Source organism: Lissotriton vulgaris, chromosome 1_2 (genome assembly GCF_964263255.1).
Source record: "Lissotriton vulgaris chromosome 1_2, aLisVul1.2, whole genome shotgun sequence".
Lineage (NCBI taxonomy): Eukaryota > Metazoa > Chordata > Amphibia > Caudata > Salamandridae > Lissotriton > Lissotriton vulgaris.
In genome coordinates, this window is record NC_141686.1 from 110,811,847 (window position 1) to 110,830,978 (window position 19,132).

Genomic DNA, 19,132 nt, shown 5'->3' on the forward strand with positions numbered 1-19,132 from the left:
ACTTGTTATTGCCTCTGTAGCCCTGTCTGCTGTTTGCTGTTTGCTCCACGGACCTTTGCCCTCGGATACCCGTGTGGGAGCCTCTCATTCTTTGGACGCCCACACCTCGCCGGGCCCGCTCTGCGGGTCCCGCATAGCTCCTGAAGCCTGAGGGGAACTGTTGCTTCAAGGACAAGTGCTAGCTGGGGAGTTCTGGACTGCTGCTGGGCTGCGAGCGAAGACCGGGACTACAGATCCCAGGAGTCCCCGGTCGGCCGATCATCATCACGTGGCCCGCTCTCCCTGCAAGCGCCGCCCCCAGCTCACAGGTGGGGTTAAAACTTCTCCCTTTACCCTCCTCTGTGGGACCTGTCTGCTGCTTGCTATTTGCTCCACGGACCTTTGCCCTCGGATACCCGTGTGGGAGCCTCTCATTCTTTGGACACCCACACCTCGCCGGACCCGCTCCGCGGGTCCCGCATCGCTCCTGAAGCCTGAGGGGAACTGTTGCTTCAAGGACAAGTGCTAGCTGGGGAGTTCAGGGCTGCTGCTGGGCTGCGAGCGAAGACCGGGACTACAGATCCCAGGAGTCCCTGGTCGGCCGATCATCATCACCTGGCCCGCTCTCCCTGCAAGCGCCGCCCCACTCCCGCCCTTACGTCCTAAACACCAATAAGTGACGGATAGACCCGCTGCGCGGGAGCGCCCGGGGCGAAGCCCGGGCAAAGGGCAGGCCGTCTAAGGCCGTCTAAGGACGGGCCGGGCCTTTTCTCTTTCGTGTTGGACTCAAGGACCTAGAGTATGTTATTTTAGTTATCAGTCTTGTCAGGTATTCTATCCACTTGCTTCGCTAAGGTCTAGTGTTTTGGATGTGCCTTAACTGTTTTAATTTGAAAATTGTATATATACTGTAACCCCACATGATGTCCTTACGATCAGGGAAGAATAGGCAGGTAACAGTAAGGTCAAGTAGTGGTACAGCCAAAGGAACTTTAGATGACTTTATTATACAGGCCACGGGGATACTGGACAAAAAAATTGCCCTTACAGAAAGGTGCCTGTCTTTAGACCTAGTTACGGGGAAACGTTCTTCCCTGAGAAAGATTGGCTCTGCAACCATCCCTGAAAAGAGTATAATCTCGGACCTGGAAGCCAGCCCTAACCTAGTAGTAATCCCAGACTCCCAATCAATATCTGTGGATGGCGTAGTTGATTGTCTACTAGGAGATCATGTTCCCACGAATACCACTGGGGATGGTACCCAGCACTGTAATTTGGCCGCATCAGTTTCAGGGTCGCTCCCCTCACAAACCTATGTTCAGGACCCTGATCCAGTAGCTAATAAACCTGGCAAACGTAAGAGAGGGGGGGGGGGTCATACTAAGGGAAGTAGAATTAAATTGGCAAAAACATCCGCTTCAAGAGTGTTCGCTAAACCACCCAAACAAAGGGGAACTTCGTCTGGGGAGTTTGGACAGTGGATTCATTGTTGTCAAAATAACAAAAATGAGGAGCTCTTGGTATATATAGAGAAGCTGGTAAAAAGCCTCTTGACTTCCCTCATAGAAAGAACACAAATTATCAACCTAAAATTGGATCAACTAGAGCATCTAATATCAGTTAACACACACTCGTTGGAGACTCTGGCTGACAATAGTAAACCCCCTGAGCCCTTGGGAAATCGTAATACAACAAAGAAGGGGGCCCAGAAAAATCTAAATCAAATCACACAAACCCAACCTACTGTATCTATGGCTTCCCAGGGAACCCCCGCACAAGCAGCGCCGACCAAACCTACTATTGTGGGCTCTCAGCCAAAGACTGTTACAGCTATAGCATCAACATCAAGCTCAACTGCGTCCGTTCCAGCGGTCGCACCTAGAGGTAATCCAACTAGGTATGGGCGAATTTTGCGAATCTCGCGTTCGCGAATTTTGCGGATTTGCGAACTCGCAATCCGCAAAATCCGCGAATTCCCGCGAATTTGCGGATTTTTTTTTTATGTTCGCACGGGTTTCTGCAAGTTCGCGAGGGTTTTGTACAATTTCGCAAATTGCGAAATTGTACAAAACGCGTGCGAACTTGAAGAAACCCGTGCGAACACAATGTGCCCAGTAGGGTATGTGCCTCTTGTGTGAATAAAAGGTCAGAGAAAGATCAGTTCAGCAGATGAAGAGAAAGAAGCTCGGATATTGCGCTCGTGAAAGTCAAGGATGCAAAGCCTATCCAGCATCACAGCTGATTTTCCACGGTAGATTTGGGAAGAAGGCACACCTGTCCAGCCTTGACGACGCTCACGATTGTTTTTGGGCTAATGAATGAGTCACTAAATTTGAGCATCAACTAGTTCGAGCGACCATGTGTGTGTTACTATGCAATCGCCCCGAAGGGCGGAGGGGTCCCTTGAGTGAGCTGCAGACCTGTGCCCAGCCATGCAACTATTTTACAATGGCGCCAGCAAGCTGCCCGCGCCGTTGTAAAATAGTTACAAAGTTAGCTTGCACAGGAAGCACTGAGATAAAATAAAGCAGCACCTGCTTCGTTTTATCTAGTGGTTCCTGTGCAAGCTAACTTTGTAACTATTTTACAAAGGAGCTGGCAGCTTGCTGGCACCATTGTAAAATAGTTGCATGAGTGGGGGTTCAACTTTTGAACCCGTTACGTTCGCGGATTTTTTTTTGCGGATTTTGCGGGAAATCCGCAAAATTCGCGGATTGCGGATTTCCCAAAAATCCGCAAAATCCGCGAGCGTAGCGGATTTCCCGCTCACACCTAAATCCAACTCCATTGAGCAGACCACCAGCCCCTAGTAACATAGCCCCCCTAAGTAAACCAATTTGTGTGAATATACCCCCTGACTCGGCCCCTTATATGGTAATCCTGACAGGTGTTCCGGTAGTTGCAACAAATAAATATGAATCAAGCAAGGAGCTATTAAACAAGGTAAAATTTTGGCTTAATAATAATAGGCCACTTCCACCGGCTACTGCTACAAAAATACTAAGTGTACGAAGGGTGCCCTGGGTGGGGCCAAGTAAGAAGGACTTAGAGGGAGATTGTATTCTTATCAATTTTAGGGATAATTGGGTTAAAGATATGATTTGTACTAAAGCAAGGTTTGCCAGAATGGGAGATATCCAATGTATAGGCTTAGAATACTTTTACCCAAATTTGTATCATGCTCCCCCTAACTTCTGTCACGCTGAGTCGAGAGTTCAAGGTAACAGCCATTTTGGTTGGACACAGAGTAATGCTGTTCCCCGACCTCCCCGAAATCATCCTGGTATGTGGTACCAGGGTGATGGATGCCTTATGAGGCCGCCAAGCATTAGCAATTCAATGCAAGTACCCTATAATCAACCAAGAATAAGATTCCAGGGAGAGGAATACTTAGGGTGGATGCGGAATAATATTCCCCTGAGAAACCGTTTTGACCCATTAGTGGGAATGGAGGGTTTAGACTGACCACCAGCCAGGCATAAGGAAAATGTTTTATTTGCGTCATATCTGGCTACGGGGGGAAATATGGGGGAAACGCAGAAGGATAATCCATTGGTAGTTGTCCCTGACCGCGATGCTCATTTTACTAGCCCTCCGAACATCGAGGATAATGGTAACCCAGGATGTGAGATCAAATCATCTTCTCCTGGGCAAGACTGGGTAACTCCAACAGAACCTGTGGGGAATAATCTAGGGGAACCCAGACTATGCTTAATTTCGTGGAATATCGCAGGTCTTGCGAGTAGACTGGAGGACGAAGCCTGGCTGGATTTTGTGGGTGGCCAGGATATTCTGTGCCTACAGGAGACATGGAGCCGGATGGATTGGGATATTGAGAGTTTTCAATCATTCAATGTTTTGGCGGTTCCATCAGCAGCTGGGAGGGCTAGGGGTGGAATAATGACAGCACTATCTATTAAATTGCAGAATTTGACAACCTCCAAGATAGTAGATACTCCCTGGTACCAGTTGCTCTTGTTGGAAAACCTGTTCCCTGAGCCTTTGTTGTTGATCAATTGGTACCACAATGTTTTTGATGGGAATGATATATCGATAATTCAGAGTTTAGAGGAAGCAATTTGTAAGGCGCGTAGTGAACGACCTCTACTGTTTGTTATCTGGGTTGGTGACTTTAATTGTTCAATGTGTAGATTTGGTGGTTCAAATGTGTGTGGTTTGGAGGATCTAAACAAACAGCCTTTAATGCATTTTAAGCACAAGCCCCAGGGGGACGGCTTAAATAACATCATCGTTTTAAATGACTTATGTATGGTCGAACCCTGGGCTGCCCCAACTTCATTACCAATACCAACCTTCCAGGGAACAAGAGGAGTGACGAGCACTATTGATTTTGTATTTGTGTCTAGCGGTTTTCTCCAACATGTTAATAGGCTTGAGGTAGTAGCAAATGCTGCAAGTGACCATAATCCTTTAATGCTGTCTTTGTGCATCCCTGCAAGTAGAAAATTGCCGGCTTGGGAACACCCCATAAAATATAACAAGAATCAGGGCGTCACTTTGAAGTGGGGGAAAATAGATGCGGTTGGCCTAGAGGCAGAGATCTTTAATACCTGTAAAACTGAAATTGAATCGTGTCTACTCCCAGCATCTGATCCTGAAAAGGTTATTGAGAGTTTCGAAAAACTATGTGGGCATGTGGCTGAGCACCTTAAAAAACCAGCGGGGAGAGAAACTCTAAAAGGTTTTAGATGGTTCGATTCCGTGTGCTCCGCCTCACATAAATCCCTAAGAATGGCCCTACAACAAAAACCAAGGAACAGAGAAATGATAAGAACAAGTAGAAGGGCCCATAAAGAGGCTATTGTAAAGAGGAAGCAGGATTTAAAAAACCGTGCCTAGGATGATCCAGAGAAGGCTTCTGAGTTGAAGGATAGTAGTCTCTTCTGGGAGGTATTAAACCGTCCCTTGTTTAAGAGTGATGCCAAGGAAACCATAGTGATGCAGGTCACTAGTGAATCATGGGAATCCCATTTTGGTAAAATTTTTAATCCAAAGGCTCTACTAACTGCGGAAATATTGGATAATACAGGGGATTTGGTGATTCCATCCACAGCTTTGGCCCTTAGCTCTTCGCTCACATTGGAAGAGGTTGAGGAGGCTTTAAGGAAAGGCATATTATTAAAAGCCCCAGGCCCTGATGCTGTCCCTTTGGACTTTTTTAAACACAACATTGAGGTATGGGCTCCTCTGTTGCTAAATGTGTTTAAGGCTGCTGTTGTTGGTCGCATCCCTGTGTCTTGGAGGGAGGCAGTGGTGGTGTCAATCTTTAAGAAGGGCGATAGGTGTGATCCTCGATGCTATCGCCCTATATCTCTAATAGATGCATCATGTAAAATATTGGGAAGGGTCGTTTTGGCCAGACTAGAGACATGGGCAGATTCTGTTGGCCTAATTGTGAACTCCCAGTACGGTTTCAGGAGAGGAAAGGGCACGGTTGAGCAGTGTCTGAACTTGGCATTAATCATTGGCAAGTACATGAAGGCAAGGAAGTCTACAATACAACTTGCCTTCATGGACTTGTCAAGCGCCTTTGATACTGTCTGCAGAAGCAAGCTATGGCAGATGATGAATGACATGGGTTTTGAGGAACCCCTGGTCACTCTACTTCGTAGACTACACACAGCCACAACCGTGTCCATAAGGTTTGGACCTGGAGGTGAAATGACAAATTCCATTCCATCAACTGAGGGGGTGCGCCAAGGATGTATTTTGGCACCTTTCTTGTTTTTAGTATACACAAATGGATTAGAAAAGTATTTGCTGGACCACTGTTGCGATTTCCCGAAGGTAAATGGTAAGAGCATTCCTATGCTTTCTTATGCAGATGACACTGTATTAATGACGCTCACAGGAAATAGTATGCAGGTGTGTTTAGACGCTTTTAATACATTTATGCTGGACCTTGACCTGAAGGTTAATTTGACAAAATCCTTTGTAATGGGCTGTGGTCCAAAGGGGTCGAAAACCAGGAAATTTGTAGTGAATAACCGTACCATTGAAAAGGTGGACAATTTTAATTACCTCGGAAATCTGTTCAATAATAAACTAAGTTGGGCCCCATTAATGAAGGCACGAGTTCAGAGTGCAAGTCGGTCCATAGAGGGCCTTTTCCGTTTTTGTAGTAAGCTGGGCCAAAAACCTGTTGCGCACCTCAAAACCCTCTATATATCAAAATGTTTATATGTGGCCACTGATGGGGCGGGGGTATGGGGGACTGAAAACCCCACTGTAATACAGGTGATGGAAAATAAATTCCTAAAGCGGGTTTTATCGATCCCATCCAGCTCGTCAAATAGTTTCTGCCACAGTGAAATGGGAATGACCAATGGGACTGATATTGTTCGTCTGTCGCCCCTATTATTGTGGGGCAAAATATGGTTATCCGAAGAGCTGCAGCTCACAAAAGAAATCCTTCAAGACTGTATGACCCTAGATAATGCAAAGCAGATGCCTTGGTTGTCAAATGTCAGCAATATGTTTCACAAGATAGGTTTGGGTCACCTTTATGATAACCCTAAAAAAATTCAGGGGAACATAAAAGCCCGAATAAAAGCAAGTTATTGGAAATCTTTAAACACACCATGTCTGGGTGAAGTAACTGTTTATGTCAAGCCTCAGCATCAGTTTTATTTAACTTTTACAACTAATACACAATGGCGGTTCTATCTCACAAGGTTTAGGCTAGATATCCTTCATTTTTTGTATGCCTTTCCCAAACAAGGAGGATGGTGTGAGAGGCTGCCCCCTTGTCCTTGCAATAACAGAGTTAACCAAAGTACCATACATCTTGTCCTCTTCTGTTCTCTTTATCAGGAGCCAAGGATTAGATTCATTAAACCCATCCTGAAGGGGCGGCAACCATGTACTTATAAAGAAGTTTATGACTACCTGTTATCGCTATCTTCTGTTGAAGTTTGTTGTGCCATGTTAAACTTCATAAGAGTATCATTTCAGATTAGGAAACGCTATGGATAACTTAGCCATAGACCTGTATTCTGCCATGAGAATTTGTATATATGCTGTATGATGGCCTCCCAATCTACAATTATCATTGTGTGTATAATTACTTGCTAACATATTGGGGGACAAATGTGGGTCCCACTATCAATTGTTTTCTATGTTCTGACAAATGACAAATGGTTATTTAAAAATAATTTTTTATCCCCTTTTCTAAATGTATAATTATAGTGGTTCATTTTAATTGTGTACTATGTTTTTAACTTTGTACTTTTATGATTCGTTGTATGAATCGAATAAAGATTTTGAATCGAGCCTCTGTAGCCTCCTCTGTGATAACCTCTGGTAAATGATGTCTGGGTGGGACTTTTGTAGGATGTGGAGGGGTTGTCAGAGCAATAGCCTCTAGAGGTGCCCCAATAATTAGAGCGACGCAATGAACGTCTTGGAGCTTGCGATTGCAAGGCTTCCATTGATTTAGCCATGTTGGTGTCTTTTTTTGGGAAGTCTTGTCACGGTGTGCACCTAGGCCCAAAGGTGAAGGCGTTGCCGAAGTTTTTTTGAGGGTGTGTGGAGGGAGGGGGTGGGGGTCGGGGCTGACGCCACTACTTACGACCCGCTGCCCCGGAGTGATGTCTTCGATGTCGGAGTCATGGGCTTCGGAGCCACTGACACGGCCTTCTTCAACCCTTTCCTGCTCTGGTACATCGACGCCCTCCTGGAAGATGTTGTCGGGCATGGATGTCATGCTTCTTCGAGCTCGACGATCCCGAATAGTTTTCTTGGAGCAGAAAGAGGCACAAGCTGGACAGTCTCTGGCCTCGCGCTCCGGCGAAACGCAGAGGTTACACACCTCATGAAGATCTGTGTGTGGAAATTTGGATCCACATTGAGGACACTTTTTAAAAGGAGTCCTTTCCAGGAACCAGATCTAATGGCGTAGGTAGGGCTCAAGGCCTGCGTCGACGAACGTAATGAAAGACTTCGAGCTTGTAGAGATGCGCGTCTAATAGGGAACGCGATCAAAACAATACCGGAGAAAAGGGTGAGCGATTGTGCATCAAAAGTTGGATCGGTAACGGTACCACACTGGAGCGTGATAAACACATCCAAGCCCAATGGCGGAAAAAAACAATCTGATGATTGAGTCAATGCCCATGCGCACTATTGTCCAAAGGAGGAGTCACCTATCTTGTGACTTCCAAAGACTTTTCCAATATAGCAACAAGTGCAAACATCCGGGCCCAACACCATATGGTGATCTATGCACAGTGTGTGATCTGCAGCTCATATGCCTCGAACATGTGTTTCATATGTGAATGGTTATATCTGTCTCAAGATGTTCATAACGTGCAAGGATCAATATGAAGTGTTATGTTGTTGTGTTATCCTTCTCAGTATTATGTTCTTATGAAGTAAACTTTGCTACGTCCTACTCCAATTGAATTGTCTTGGGTGAGGCAAAACCATAGCACGAGTGAGCTCACTATCGCAAGACGTCCAGGATGAATAGTATGTTCAAACTAGACTATATACATATTCCAATTTCCAAAATACTGTATGTTTATATAAAAGAGTCAGAGGCAGGAAACAGGAAAAGAACAGAGGCGCAGTAAAGAAAATTAGTAGTGAACAGATCACACGAGACAGGACAGATCCTAATAATGGGAAACAACCTTCACAAGGCAGTTGTTCCATCACGTTACCTTTACAACAGGGTTGTTACAATAACCATGTCGTTACAACGCAATGCCATTAAATCACAAGTCATTAGATCGACTTGCTCTAGATGGCTCTCCAACCTAAGGAATAGTATGATTTACTATTCCAACACCTTCCCTACTGTTGCGCAGGGTGGAGTTGAAAGAGTAAAATATACTACTCCTAACTTTGGAGCGCCATCTAGTGCAAGTCGATCTAATGACTTGGGTTGTAAAGGTTTTGCGTTCTAACAATGCGTTCATTGTAACGACCGCGTTGTAATGGAAAGGGATGTAAAAGCATGCATTGTAGCATGCTATATTCTCTTTTAACAGGTGAGACAAGTAGGCCAAACACCTCATGGTAAAATGCCTGCCTTGCCACTATAAATTAATACATTGCTCCCAAAGTTGATCAATCGGTTTGAGTTGACACTTGTCACTCTCACTATAAAGGCACACATTGTGCACAATATTTGACCAAAGAGCCCCACTTGGAGTCGCAATCTATATCTGAGTAGTCTTCATCATGCATGATTCTTGTATGCGCAAAGGCCAGAGGAGAAAAAAAAGAGTCAAAATACCACAGACTTACCAAGCAGGGGTGCATGATTGAGAAGTAATGCGGGGGAAGGGGGTTGGAGGGCCATTCTGTAACACCAACTTCAAAAATACTTTGTTGTGTTCATAAAATAAAACATGTCCAAAAGAAAGACATTCCTCTTAGTACACCGTTACACTGCATCAGTATTCAATAGATGCTATTTCTCCTGGCTGTCAGCGCTTCATTCTCATGGTTGTTCTGATATTAATAGCGCTTACAGGTTCACTAATTAGCAAAACACTATTTGATAAATATATGGAAAGAAGGTACATAAGAACGTATTTCATTCCTTTATTAAGAATCATAAGTGCACTTTCATTAACATGAGTTACCCCAAAGAACTGAATAATAATGCCTTATCCCAGAGATAATAGCAAGTGAAATCATGATTGAATGTCATCAGTTCAGCACATTCCATTACTGCTTTAAACAATGCAAACTCTAGTAATATGAATTAATGAATGTATTGCACTTGTGCAGCCCCTCACAGTCCCTGCCTACTACTTTACCTATTTGAAGTAGGGATCAAACTACCAACTTTCATGTGTCTACCCCAGCTGTTGTCTGCAGGTTTACTATGAGCCCGAAAGGGTGCAGACCAGACTGTGGCTGGTGGTCACATACATGGTTCTACTCAAAACTCTAACAATGAGCTGGAGGAGCTGCTCCTGTATGATTCATGCCTGAAGTTCTAGGATAGGATCCTGAAGAATGAAGCAGAGACCGATACAGAGTGGAGTTTAGAATAATGAGTGAATTGGAAGAACACAGCTGACTTGTGATGTAAGTTATTTGTACAAGAGGAGTGGTACAGAACTGGTGAATCTCCCAATCCTCCGAGTCCTCCCTCACCACAGTGCCGAAGATCACAAATAGGATGCAATGTACTACCGAAACCTATATCTCTTATGAAGTGTATTCACCATTCATACCTAGAGACCTGGTGGATGTGGTGTGATCATTCTGGGTGTGGAGCCATCTCCAAGTTGGAACGTGCACTCGTTATTTGGGTGCTGTACTAACAAGTGGAAGGTCAACTTGTGAAAGGCACAATGTTCATAAACTGTTATCAGTTCAATAGAACTGCTGCATACAGAATTCAGTTCACAGTAGCTGAGATCTCATTTTTTGGTAAAGTCTGAGAGTATGACTATGCCTGCGGCTACACCTGGAAAGCAGCTAGACCGATAGAGTAAATTAACTTGTAGAGAGGTAAAGGCCAACACGCTGCAGATCTGCCTCTAAAAACACTCTGTAGTGAGTACATTGAAACCTGGACTACTAAAGCCCTTGAATGTAGGATTCAGTCTCCCTGATAGAGGGATCTGTTCCACCCTCCCAAGTAATCTTGGGATTACCTACAGCTATGTATTACTTTCATGAGACTACATCTTCTACATGAGAAGAGATATCCCTTTTGTTAATTCTACAATAGACAAGATGTGCTGTTTAAAAGGTTCCATTATGTGCAGTACCAATCTTACATCCAAAAGTGAGATATTTATTGACACGAGCAACAGAACTTACAACTTCTGTGGACAAAAAGCCACTGCGTTAAGTCATGGTACATTGATTTTCCACACCTATGAACTTACAGCACATCCTGGTCAAATCTAATATGCTTAAACGTTATTGTTGGTTTAAAAAACAACCTAAATGTTTTTTTATCACTTTAGAAGTGAGATTTGTGCTCCATGGACTGCAGAAAACGATGCATACCCATTTATAGGGTTCTGAGCATATGTATAATAATATTTTTTTGCCAATTTGGGCAGATTTACTAAGGAATTATGCATGCAGAAATCACAATAACATGTGCATATTATTAAATCCTGACATTTGTGTGACAGCTTGCCATAGTACAGAAGCCTTATGGGTCTGTAATGTATGTTTTGCTCCAAGTGAACTATTTATTTAGAAGTTTTCTTTCACTTGAAAGTACAAAAGGCACAGAAAGTACCAAGTATAATGACAGTCCCACCAAATGTGAGCTGCGCCATCCATATGCAATATTCCTCCGTTGTTACTCTGATCATGACAAGTGCTCGTCAAAACACCAGTAGTTTCCCTCAGAAGTTTAATGAAGAAGAAGTACTTTGGTTCTTCTCTCACTCTGAGGTAAAAAGGTTTGGAGTTTGTCGGCTTCGTTACCCAGAGACTTACCATCCTGTTTCCCTTGTTAGATGTCACCTGGTTGATACGGTTCAAACTGCCAAATCAAAAGATCTTCAATTCACTGGGCAACAACATTTTATAGGTATCTGACCACTTTTCATTAGCAGGACTTGTGGGTGGTGAAAAGGTCTGAAATTGATCTTTCTTTGTTGGAAGCCTGCAGAGAACTTTGAAAGTTGTTTTTGTATGGTTACAATCCAAAAGAATTAGGCAAAGGCTTGTACTCTTTGCAATATGTTTTTTGTGGGCTAAATTACTGGAGTTGAACTCAAATGAGAGCTTATTGAGATCAAAATATTTGCCAAGAGTTGTTTCCAGTCCGGTAGAGTTGGGACTGGATGGCATGTAAATAACAAAAAAAGGATGTAATGTTTTACCTGAGAGCCAATGGACACTGGAGCAGGAAAGAGGGAATGCCACTCTTGGGATTTTCTCCCTTAAAATAGAGGTTTACTTAGTGTTCCTAGTTCTGTTTTCTTAAATATTATCCCCGAGTTACCAAGCAGAGTCCTTCACTGTACAGGCCCTAAGAGTAAATACTGCAGCAGTACTGTTTTCATTCGAGTGTGCAGGTACTACTATATGCTATTAATAATAATGGGGTGACCCGGTGTCCCTCAGAACCTGGATATTAATATCAGAAAAAACAATTGTTTCTGTCGGGATGTATAGAATTACTTAAAGTATTGTTTTAATACTAGGGTAAATTACTTTTTATAAAGCATACATCAGTGATTCCCTAAAGTTACACATTTAATTGTGTCATAAAACAATAAGTGAATGTGGTGAACAAAGTGACATATAGTCATGAAAAATTGCGCTGTTTCATGGTTGAAAAGTCGGCGACATGCCATATATGTCCGCACAGACCTCATGATCATGATTTAATTTATATTTGGATCTAGCGGCCGATGTGCAAAAAGAGACAGGACAAAAGCTTCGTCAAACTTCTCCTCCCCAGACTCATTTATTCCACATGTATTTGTTTTGTATATAGTGTACTGTCTATATCACTTAATCACTATATGTCGCTTTTTTCACCACAGTCAATTAATGTTTTATGACACAATTGAATGTGTAACTGTGACAGCCTCTAGTATTTAATACTCATTCTGAATACATTATTGATTGTTATATCTTGGTGTGTGTTTTCTTGGTCTATAAATCTACTTCTTTTGGGAATCACTGATGTATGTTTTATAAAAAGTAATTTACCTTAGTATTAAAAGAATACTCTAAGTAATTGTATACATCCCGACAGAACCAATAGTTTTTTCTGGTATTAGTATATGATATGAGGCACAATGCCTGCAGCTGCGATTACCACGGAGAATATGTGAGATGATGCTCCAAGTCAAAAGAGACATCCCACACATTGTTCATATACGTACTAATCGTGTGCAATTATATATTTTACCTAAAAAGTGACCAGTACTTCTCATGTGCAGTTATATACTTTACCCAAAAAGTGACCAGTCATAGGAGGGTTAAACCAATTGTACAGAATCCGTGCATTTAACTTCCGTAAATGGTTGCAATCTATTTTCACACACTTAATGGGAAATAAATACCATCGCGGTCACAGCGCTGGAGTTTTTAATTTCATTCCCAAATTCAAAACCCCCTGAATATTACAAATAAAGGATCTTCAGTGACTTAGTGTCACTAGGATGTCTGCCTGAACACCTTAGTAGATATCAGGTCATGATAGTCCTCTAAACAAAAAACTTGGTGAACACTGCATTACTAAATTACATGAAGAATATTTTTTGAGGAATGCCCCATTAGACGAAAATAAGTATTTGACAATTTCTACAGAAAATTCCCCTAGCCGCAGAACTTACTTTGTAAAAAATGAAGTGCCTGGTCCAGTCTTGGAATGCCCCTGCAGCCTACACAGCCCATACCCTGCCAGCGCTGCCAATGGCAGTACCAACATAACACCAAACCATCACACTGCTACAAGTGTGACAATTCAGATTATTTCAGGCCACACAAAGCAATAATAAAGGCATGAGAGGCTAGTATCATTAATGTTCAATGTATATTGACTTAATGAACACGGTTGTTGTGCTCATCTCAAAATTAAAAGCACAGCGCCACCATGTGGTGGACTGTCACTAGAGTCAGTGCTGGTAATTGAATGCCAGTGCCGAGCACCAGAAACCACAGGCACAAATGAAGCACTGCCTGGCTCAGTAGAGAATCCCAAGTCTTGACACAAAGCAATACTCAAAAAGAGGAATCAGAAGTTTGTGTAAAAAAGAAACCGGGAAAAAAGACAAGGGACCATAAACTAAAACAGGACTAGAATTGTTTTGTTTCAATGAAAAACTTACAGCATGTTCCAACTGCCAAAGTGGTGTATGCTTTTTATTTAGAAAAATAATATTATTTGGGTTCATTAAAATCTAATTCCTGAAGTGGCACTTTCATGGACGTTACATATATATATCTTTCAAACTAGCTTGCCCTAAGCTTGCTTTGTCCTAAGGTACTGGAACCCCAGGTCTTTAAATGCTTCTCAACACTCAAGCAAGTCAAACAAAGACATTTGGTTCAGCCATGGAACTTTATGCGTCGTGTAGTTTCTACAAATAAATATGAATGTGTCAATTAAGCAGAAACTGACTACTTGCTTAAGCGTGTGGGCTTATTACCACTAAGTGAGTTTGACATTTAAGTAAACTTAAAGACAGGAATCAGAATTAGCTAAAAACAAGCTTGGAACATGTGTTACATTTGGTTGACCATGATTACAAATAATGATATGATAACCTCATATTACAACATTCTAACATCACAAAAACTACCTCAACCAACAATATAATTGCTTAAAACCATCTCAATTACTCTTAAAATCGTTTAAAAGAGGTATAATTAATTTTATGAAGCAGATGTCATAAATATATTTTATGGTATGGCATGACTACTGTAAGGTCTAGAGCGGATTTCTTCAGATAAAAACAGCCAGCAGATTCTTTAAAATTAATTTTTGTGTTTTATGTCCATCCCTGAAGAGTAGTTCACTTATATCCCTAGTGTAGTGTCGTGGGAGATAGAGATAGTGGGACCCCCCTGGTTCTTGACGGACTCTGTGGAACAGTGATATAAGTGAGTTGGTGTGGTTAAAAAAATTCATGATAGTAAGGCAGTGAACGGTTACACTCAGATGAATAAAGACGTGTCATACAGAGTTCCATGTGTGCCCTGATTATTTTCATGCTCCCAGGCTTGTTAGGATGCTACAACTGGCGACGAGATAGGAGAATACGTAAACCCCACAATCCGAAAAAGCAAGAGTGCTCTCCCGGAGAGTTTGCTATAGTCTGGCAAACTGTTCGTGTATGTCACGTGTGACTTAGTTGAAGTAGAAAAATCGACAGTTGGAGAACGTGTGGAGTGAATGGGCAACTCCTGCCAGTGCAAGGCTTTTGAAGAAGGCCTTACAAATCAACTCGTTCGTTATTGGTCAGAAATCTGCAGACAAGGCCAAGGCACGAGGTACTGCGCCGCAACCTAACACTGAGCCATCATCCACACAATACGAGAACGCTGTAGCCAGTGACAGCCAGGTGAAAAGCAAGCCAAAAGCAGATTTATTCAGGTGTCAAGAAATGCTAAAGGCAGTGGAAACCATGTATGATACAGAAGGCTGAAGTGGGTGATGAACAGGCACAGGAGACTAAACCAGACATGAGACAGGCATGCGGCTGGAGCCTAGAAATGGTATAAATAGAGCAGGTCCAAGTGGGCAGCAAACGGCACCAGAACGGGACCCGCTCTTCACAGTAGAAAGGTCCACAGGTTATGACGCTACTGCCTTCCTCAAACCTCCACCTCTATTCAATACCGCCAAATAACAGAATATTGGCGACAGGCGGACAGTCCGGATTGAGTCATTTAAGGATTTCATTGATGCACTCAAAGAAGCAAATGACAAGAAGATAATCAAGTATCTAATGAACCTAGCAGTTGAAGAAATAAAGGATGTGATAAAGAAAACACCACAAACTGATAAGGGGACGTACCATCAAATCAAAGTGGTGCTGAATACCAAGTTTAATCCAATGCCTAATCTTGATTATGAAAGGTACATTTTCAACCAGGAAACACAGAAAGCTGCTGAGGCGATGGATGAGTTTGTTGAAAGACTTTGACCGCTCATTTAGCATTGCAAGTTCAATTAATTTAATGATGAAGAAGCCATATCTCTCAGGGTCATAGATGGTTGCCTTTCCGACTCCTTCAAGCACCCAATGCTGAAGAGATGCTCAGTGTGAGTGCGTACTCATGGCTGCCAGAATGAAAGTACGAGCTCACAGACAAGTCGCTAACATGGATCTGTAACGACTCAGAATGAATCCGCGCTACAAGCGCAAAGTAAGCCGAAACACAAAATAGAAGGCCACTAAGTAATGTCTCCAAAGAAAAAGAAATTGTGTTTTTCGATGTGTATTTTCCTTCCCACATGAAGGTAAATACTGAACAGATACATCAAGTACGTCGCAATAAGAAAACAAAATAGACCCTAGAAGGTTCTGTTGTGTCTTTCCTGCAAGGCTCATTGTAATTTTTTCCTATGCTAGACTAGTTCTGTAAGTTGTAAGCCACATTTTCTTTTGCACACATCGCTAAATAAACACAATTTGTGCTCATTGTATTTTCACACAAATCCTACATATGTTTTCATGTTCGGTTCCCTGACGGGGATTTAGTCTGAACACCATGGACAAGGTCAAACAACAATGTCCCTTGTTATTGTCTCTGGTCAGGCCCTAGCACTTATACATAACACGGGAATGCAGTTGCTGTTTAGGAGCACACATGTCTTGTCATATAACTGAGTACAGGAGTTCAAAAAACACACATTGAGCCAAGGTCCTGAGGCAAGATTACTGCTTCAGCTGTGATGTAGAATGTCCATCTGTGTATGCTAAAGCACGTGGTCTGCCACTAATTCCAGGGATCTTTGATATATAGTCATTTAGCTATACTAGAAAGGGAGAGGGGTTAAGGCTAATCTGTCTTATAACATGACAAGGTTTTTTTATGGTATATGGTTTGTTAACCATGTTAACAGTATTTTTGGTATGCATTTCTTCTCTAATTGTGGCACGAATACTGCATTTTAGAGCACAATAGTTTAAATAAATATTCTAAACTTCCTTTGTGTCTCTTGTTTATCTTATTGTGGACGAGTGAGAGTGAAAGGGTGTGTCCCGTTACTGCGATCCCTGAGAGGGTGGAGAGTGTTGTGTTCTGGGGTCCCAACACACTTGTCTCTCTGGTAGAGCTAGGAGGGCAAGTGAGGCACTGTAGCTAGTCAGACTCGGGCTCATAGACACTGAGGTGGTATGGTGACTCAATCCTTACATGCCGATGTTCTATTGTCCTAAGCAGAGTTCTGTTCCTGAGCATAATCCCTGCAATAGTTCCAGAGACGTTCCACCCACAAGGCCAAGTGGCAACATCAGTTGAGGCAAACAGAAACAGAACGGCGTTGATTTTCGTCAAATTCTTAGTCTAAAAGTTTGTCATCGTCATTGTCAAGAGACAGTGAGGAAGATGGGTATGTGATATCACTGTTGACCACTAGACAACATGCACATGTAGGATTGGCTCCTTATAAGGAAGAACGCAAGTTGAAGCGAGCTCGAAAAGTGAAAGCGCACAATTCATTTGGACACTGTCCCAAAATCACACCGAGAGTGAATGGGTGCTCCATTCCTTTTATCATAAACAGTGGCGCATGGATAAACATTATGCCAGTGGAAAAGTATACTGAACTGTCTCCATTGCCCCATTTTACCCCTTTGAACACCAAAGTGCATAGATTGCTGCTTTGACGCCACTGCAAAGTCAAGGTTAATTTGTAGCAACTATAAAGCATATAAAGACAGAAGTACAAGCACTCTTCATAATATGAGTTATGTGAATGGCGTGATTATTTGCATGCTCCCAGGCTGGGGAGGACACTACAACTAGTAACCAAAAAGTGGACCAATTCCTTTTTTCTATTAATATGTTGGAGCAGCTTCCTTTTGTTAGGGCAAGAGAATATAATAATAAAGGCCCTCAAAGGTGCATTCTAGGAAGCACGTCTATAAAGGTGGTAGAGTTAATGAGGCGGGGAAACTGAATTAATATTAAAGTTGAGTTTTCCTTAATGTCGCTCATGAATTGAACTCCTGAAAAAGTTGAATATTTCATTAGACTATTATTAAAAAAGGTTTGAAAGTCTCTGACATTCTTTAAGAAGGCAGCATTTCTTTTTAACAAAGTACTGCTAAAATTATGCTGTTCAACAAGGACAGATTTGTTTCTTCTTTAGAGGATGCAACATGATGAATCCTGGCGAGTCTGGGACGTTTGTTGAGTCTGGAAGTTTCGTTGAGTCTGAGATGTTTGTTGAGTTTGGTAGTTCCATTGAGTTCGGGAGTTTTGTTGAGTCTGGTAGATCTGTTGAGTCCGATAGTTTTGTTGAGTCTGGAAGTTTTGATAAGTCCGGTAGTTCTGTTGAGTCTGGTAGCTTTGTTGAGGCTGGGAGTTTTGTACAGTCTGGAATGTTTGTGTAAAGTTTTCTGGGTAGCTCTGATAATTCTTGGTGTATTCTATTTTGTATTCCGGGTATATCTGATGCTTCTCGAAGATGACAAAAATGGACGGATCATGATCCTTGTCTACACAGCTATCATAGAAGGTGTCCTGTGTGTAAGGCCTTGGAGGGGGGCGTGTGTAGTGATCGCATCCCCTTATAAAGTCACCCACGAGCACACGTGCCAAAAACATTGACTTGCTGCTTGAGTTGGAGTCACAATAACCATCAGAGTAGGAAGCATCTCTGGCAAAGTAACTCCCTAAAAAGAGTAGAAAAAAGTATCAGCAAAGATCATCTCTATTTCATCACAATAAGAACACCCCAGAGAATTACTAGTGTAATAAAGCAAGAAGTCGACTTCTCAAATGAAGCATATTAATTAGGGGTCATTCATTCATTTTATCACAGTGTAAAGTATACTCAGATATCACATGCAATCTTTTAAAATGCCTTTGTCAAAAAAGCAATGAAAAAAAGTCAAAATATTTTATATCATATTAGGCTATTTGATACATATTACGGAGTTCATTACAGGTCAGAGAGTGCAGCAATATCTTCTCAAAGAGGAAGAACAGATGGCACTTCGGTTTGACTTAGAACATCGAAGGTCAGATGGACACATTATAACACTTGGAGAGAACATCAATGATCATTTGTGCTTTCTGAATGAAGGTTCCTCCCTATGTGTCAAGAATTAGCCTCAGATCCAGGGTTCTTCTGGAGTTAAGCCTACAGAAAAGCATCAGGCAAAGACACTACAGGGAGTTCGGACAGCCTTCTTCAAGCTGTCTAACAGAGCAGCAGTGGTGCAAACACACAGGCCTGGAAGCTCTGGAAGATGGGGAAGAGAAGATTGGGTCAGGCCTTTGCAGCTGGGGCTGCAAAGCTCGGAAACATATGGTGAGGAACTCGTTTTGCTTCTGGGCTATGACTAGCAGTTCCTGTTTAAAGAACAACAAGCATGGACAAGGTTTCTTAGCAGCAGTGGTTGTTTGCCTACCTCGGTCTAAGTTTGCACCAGTTTGGCGTTCCCACATTTGTTGTGTTTTACTGTTCCTCTGGTTCCTTGGTAGAAAGTTCTCTTTCAGACAGGGT

The 19,132-nt window shown here is 42.5% G+C and overlaps 1 protein-coding gene across 1 annotated transcript in view; it reads right to left on the reverse strand.

Annotated features, from left to right (window-relative positions):
- Positions 1 to 13,784: 13,784 nt before the first annotated feature.
- The window catches only part of LOC147734647 (protein mono-ADP-ribosyltransferase PARP12-like), a 235,978-nt gene continuing 230,630 nt past the window's right edge, over positions 13,785 to 19,132 (reverse strand). The window contains exon 13 of the mRNA XM_086952946.1: positions 13,785 to 18,296. Coding sequence (XP_086809072.1) covers positions 17,767 to 18,296 — 530 coding nt within the window. The 3' untranslated portion in view covers positions 13,785 to 17,766. The remainder of the gene's footprint in view (positions 18,297 to 19,132) is intronic.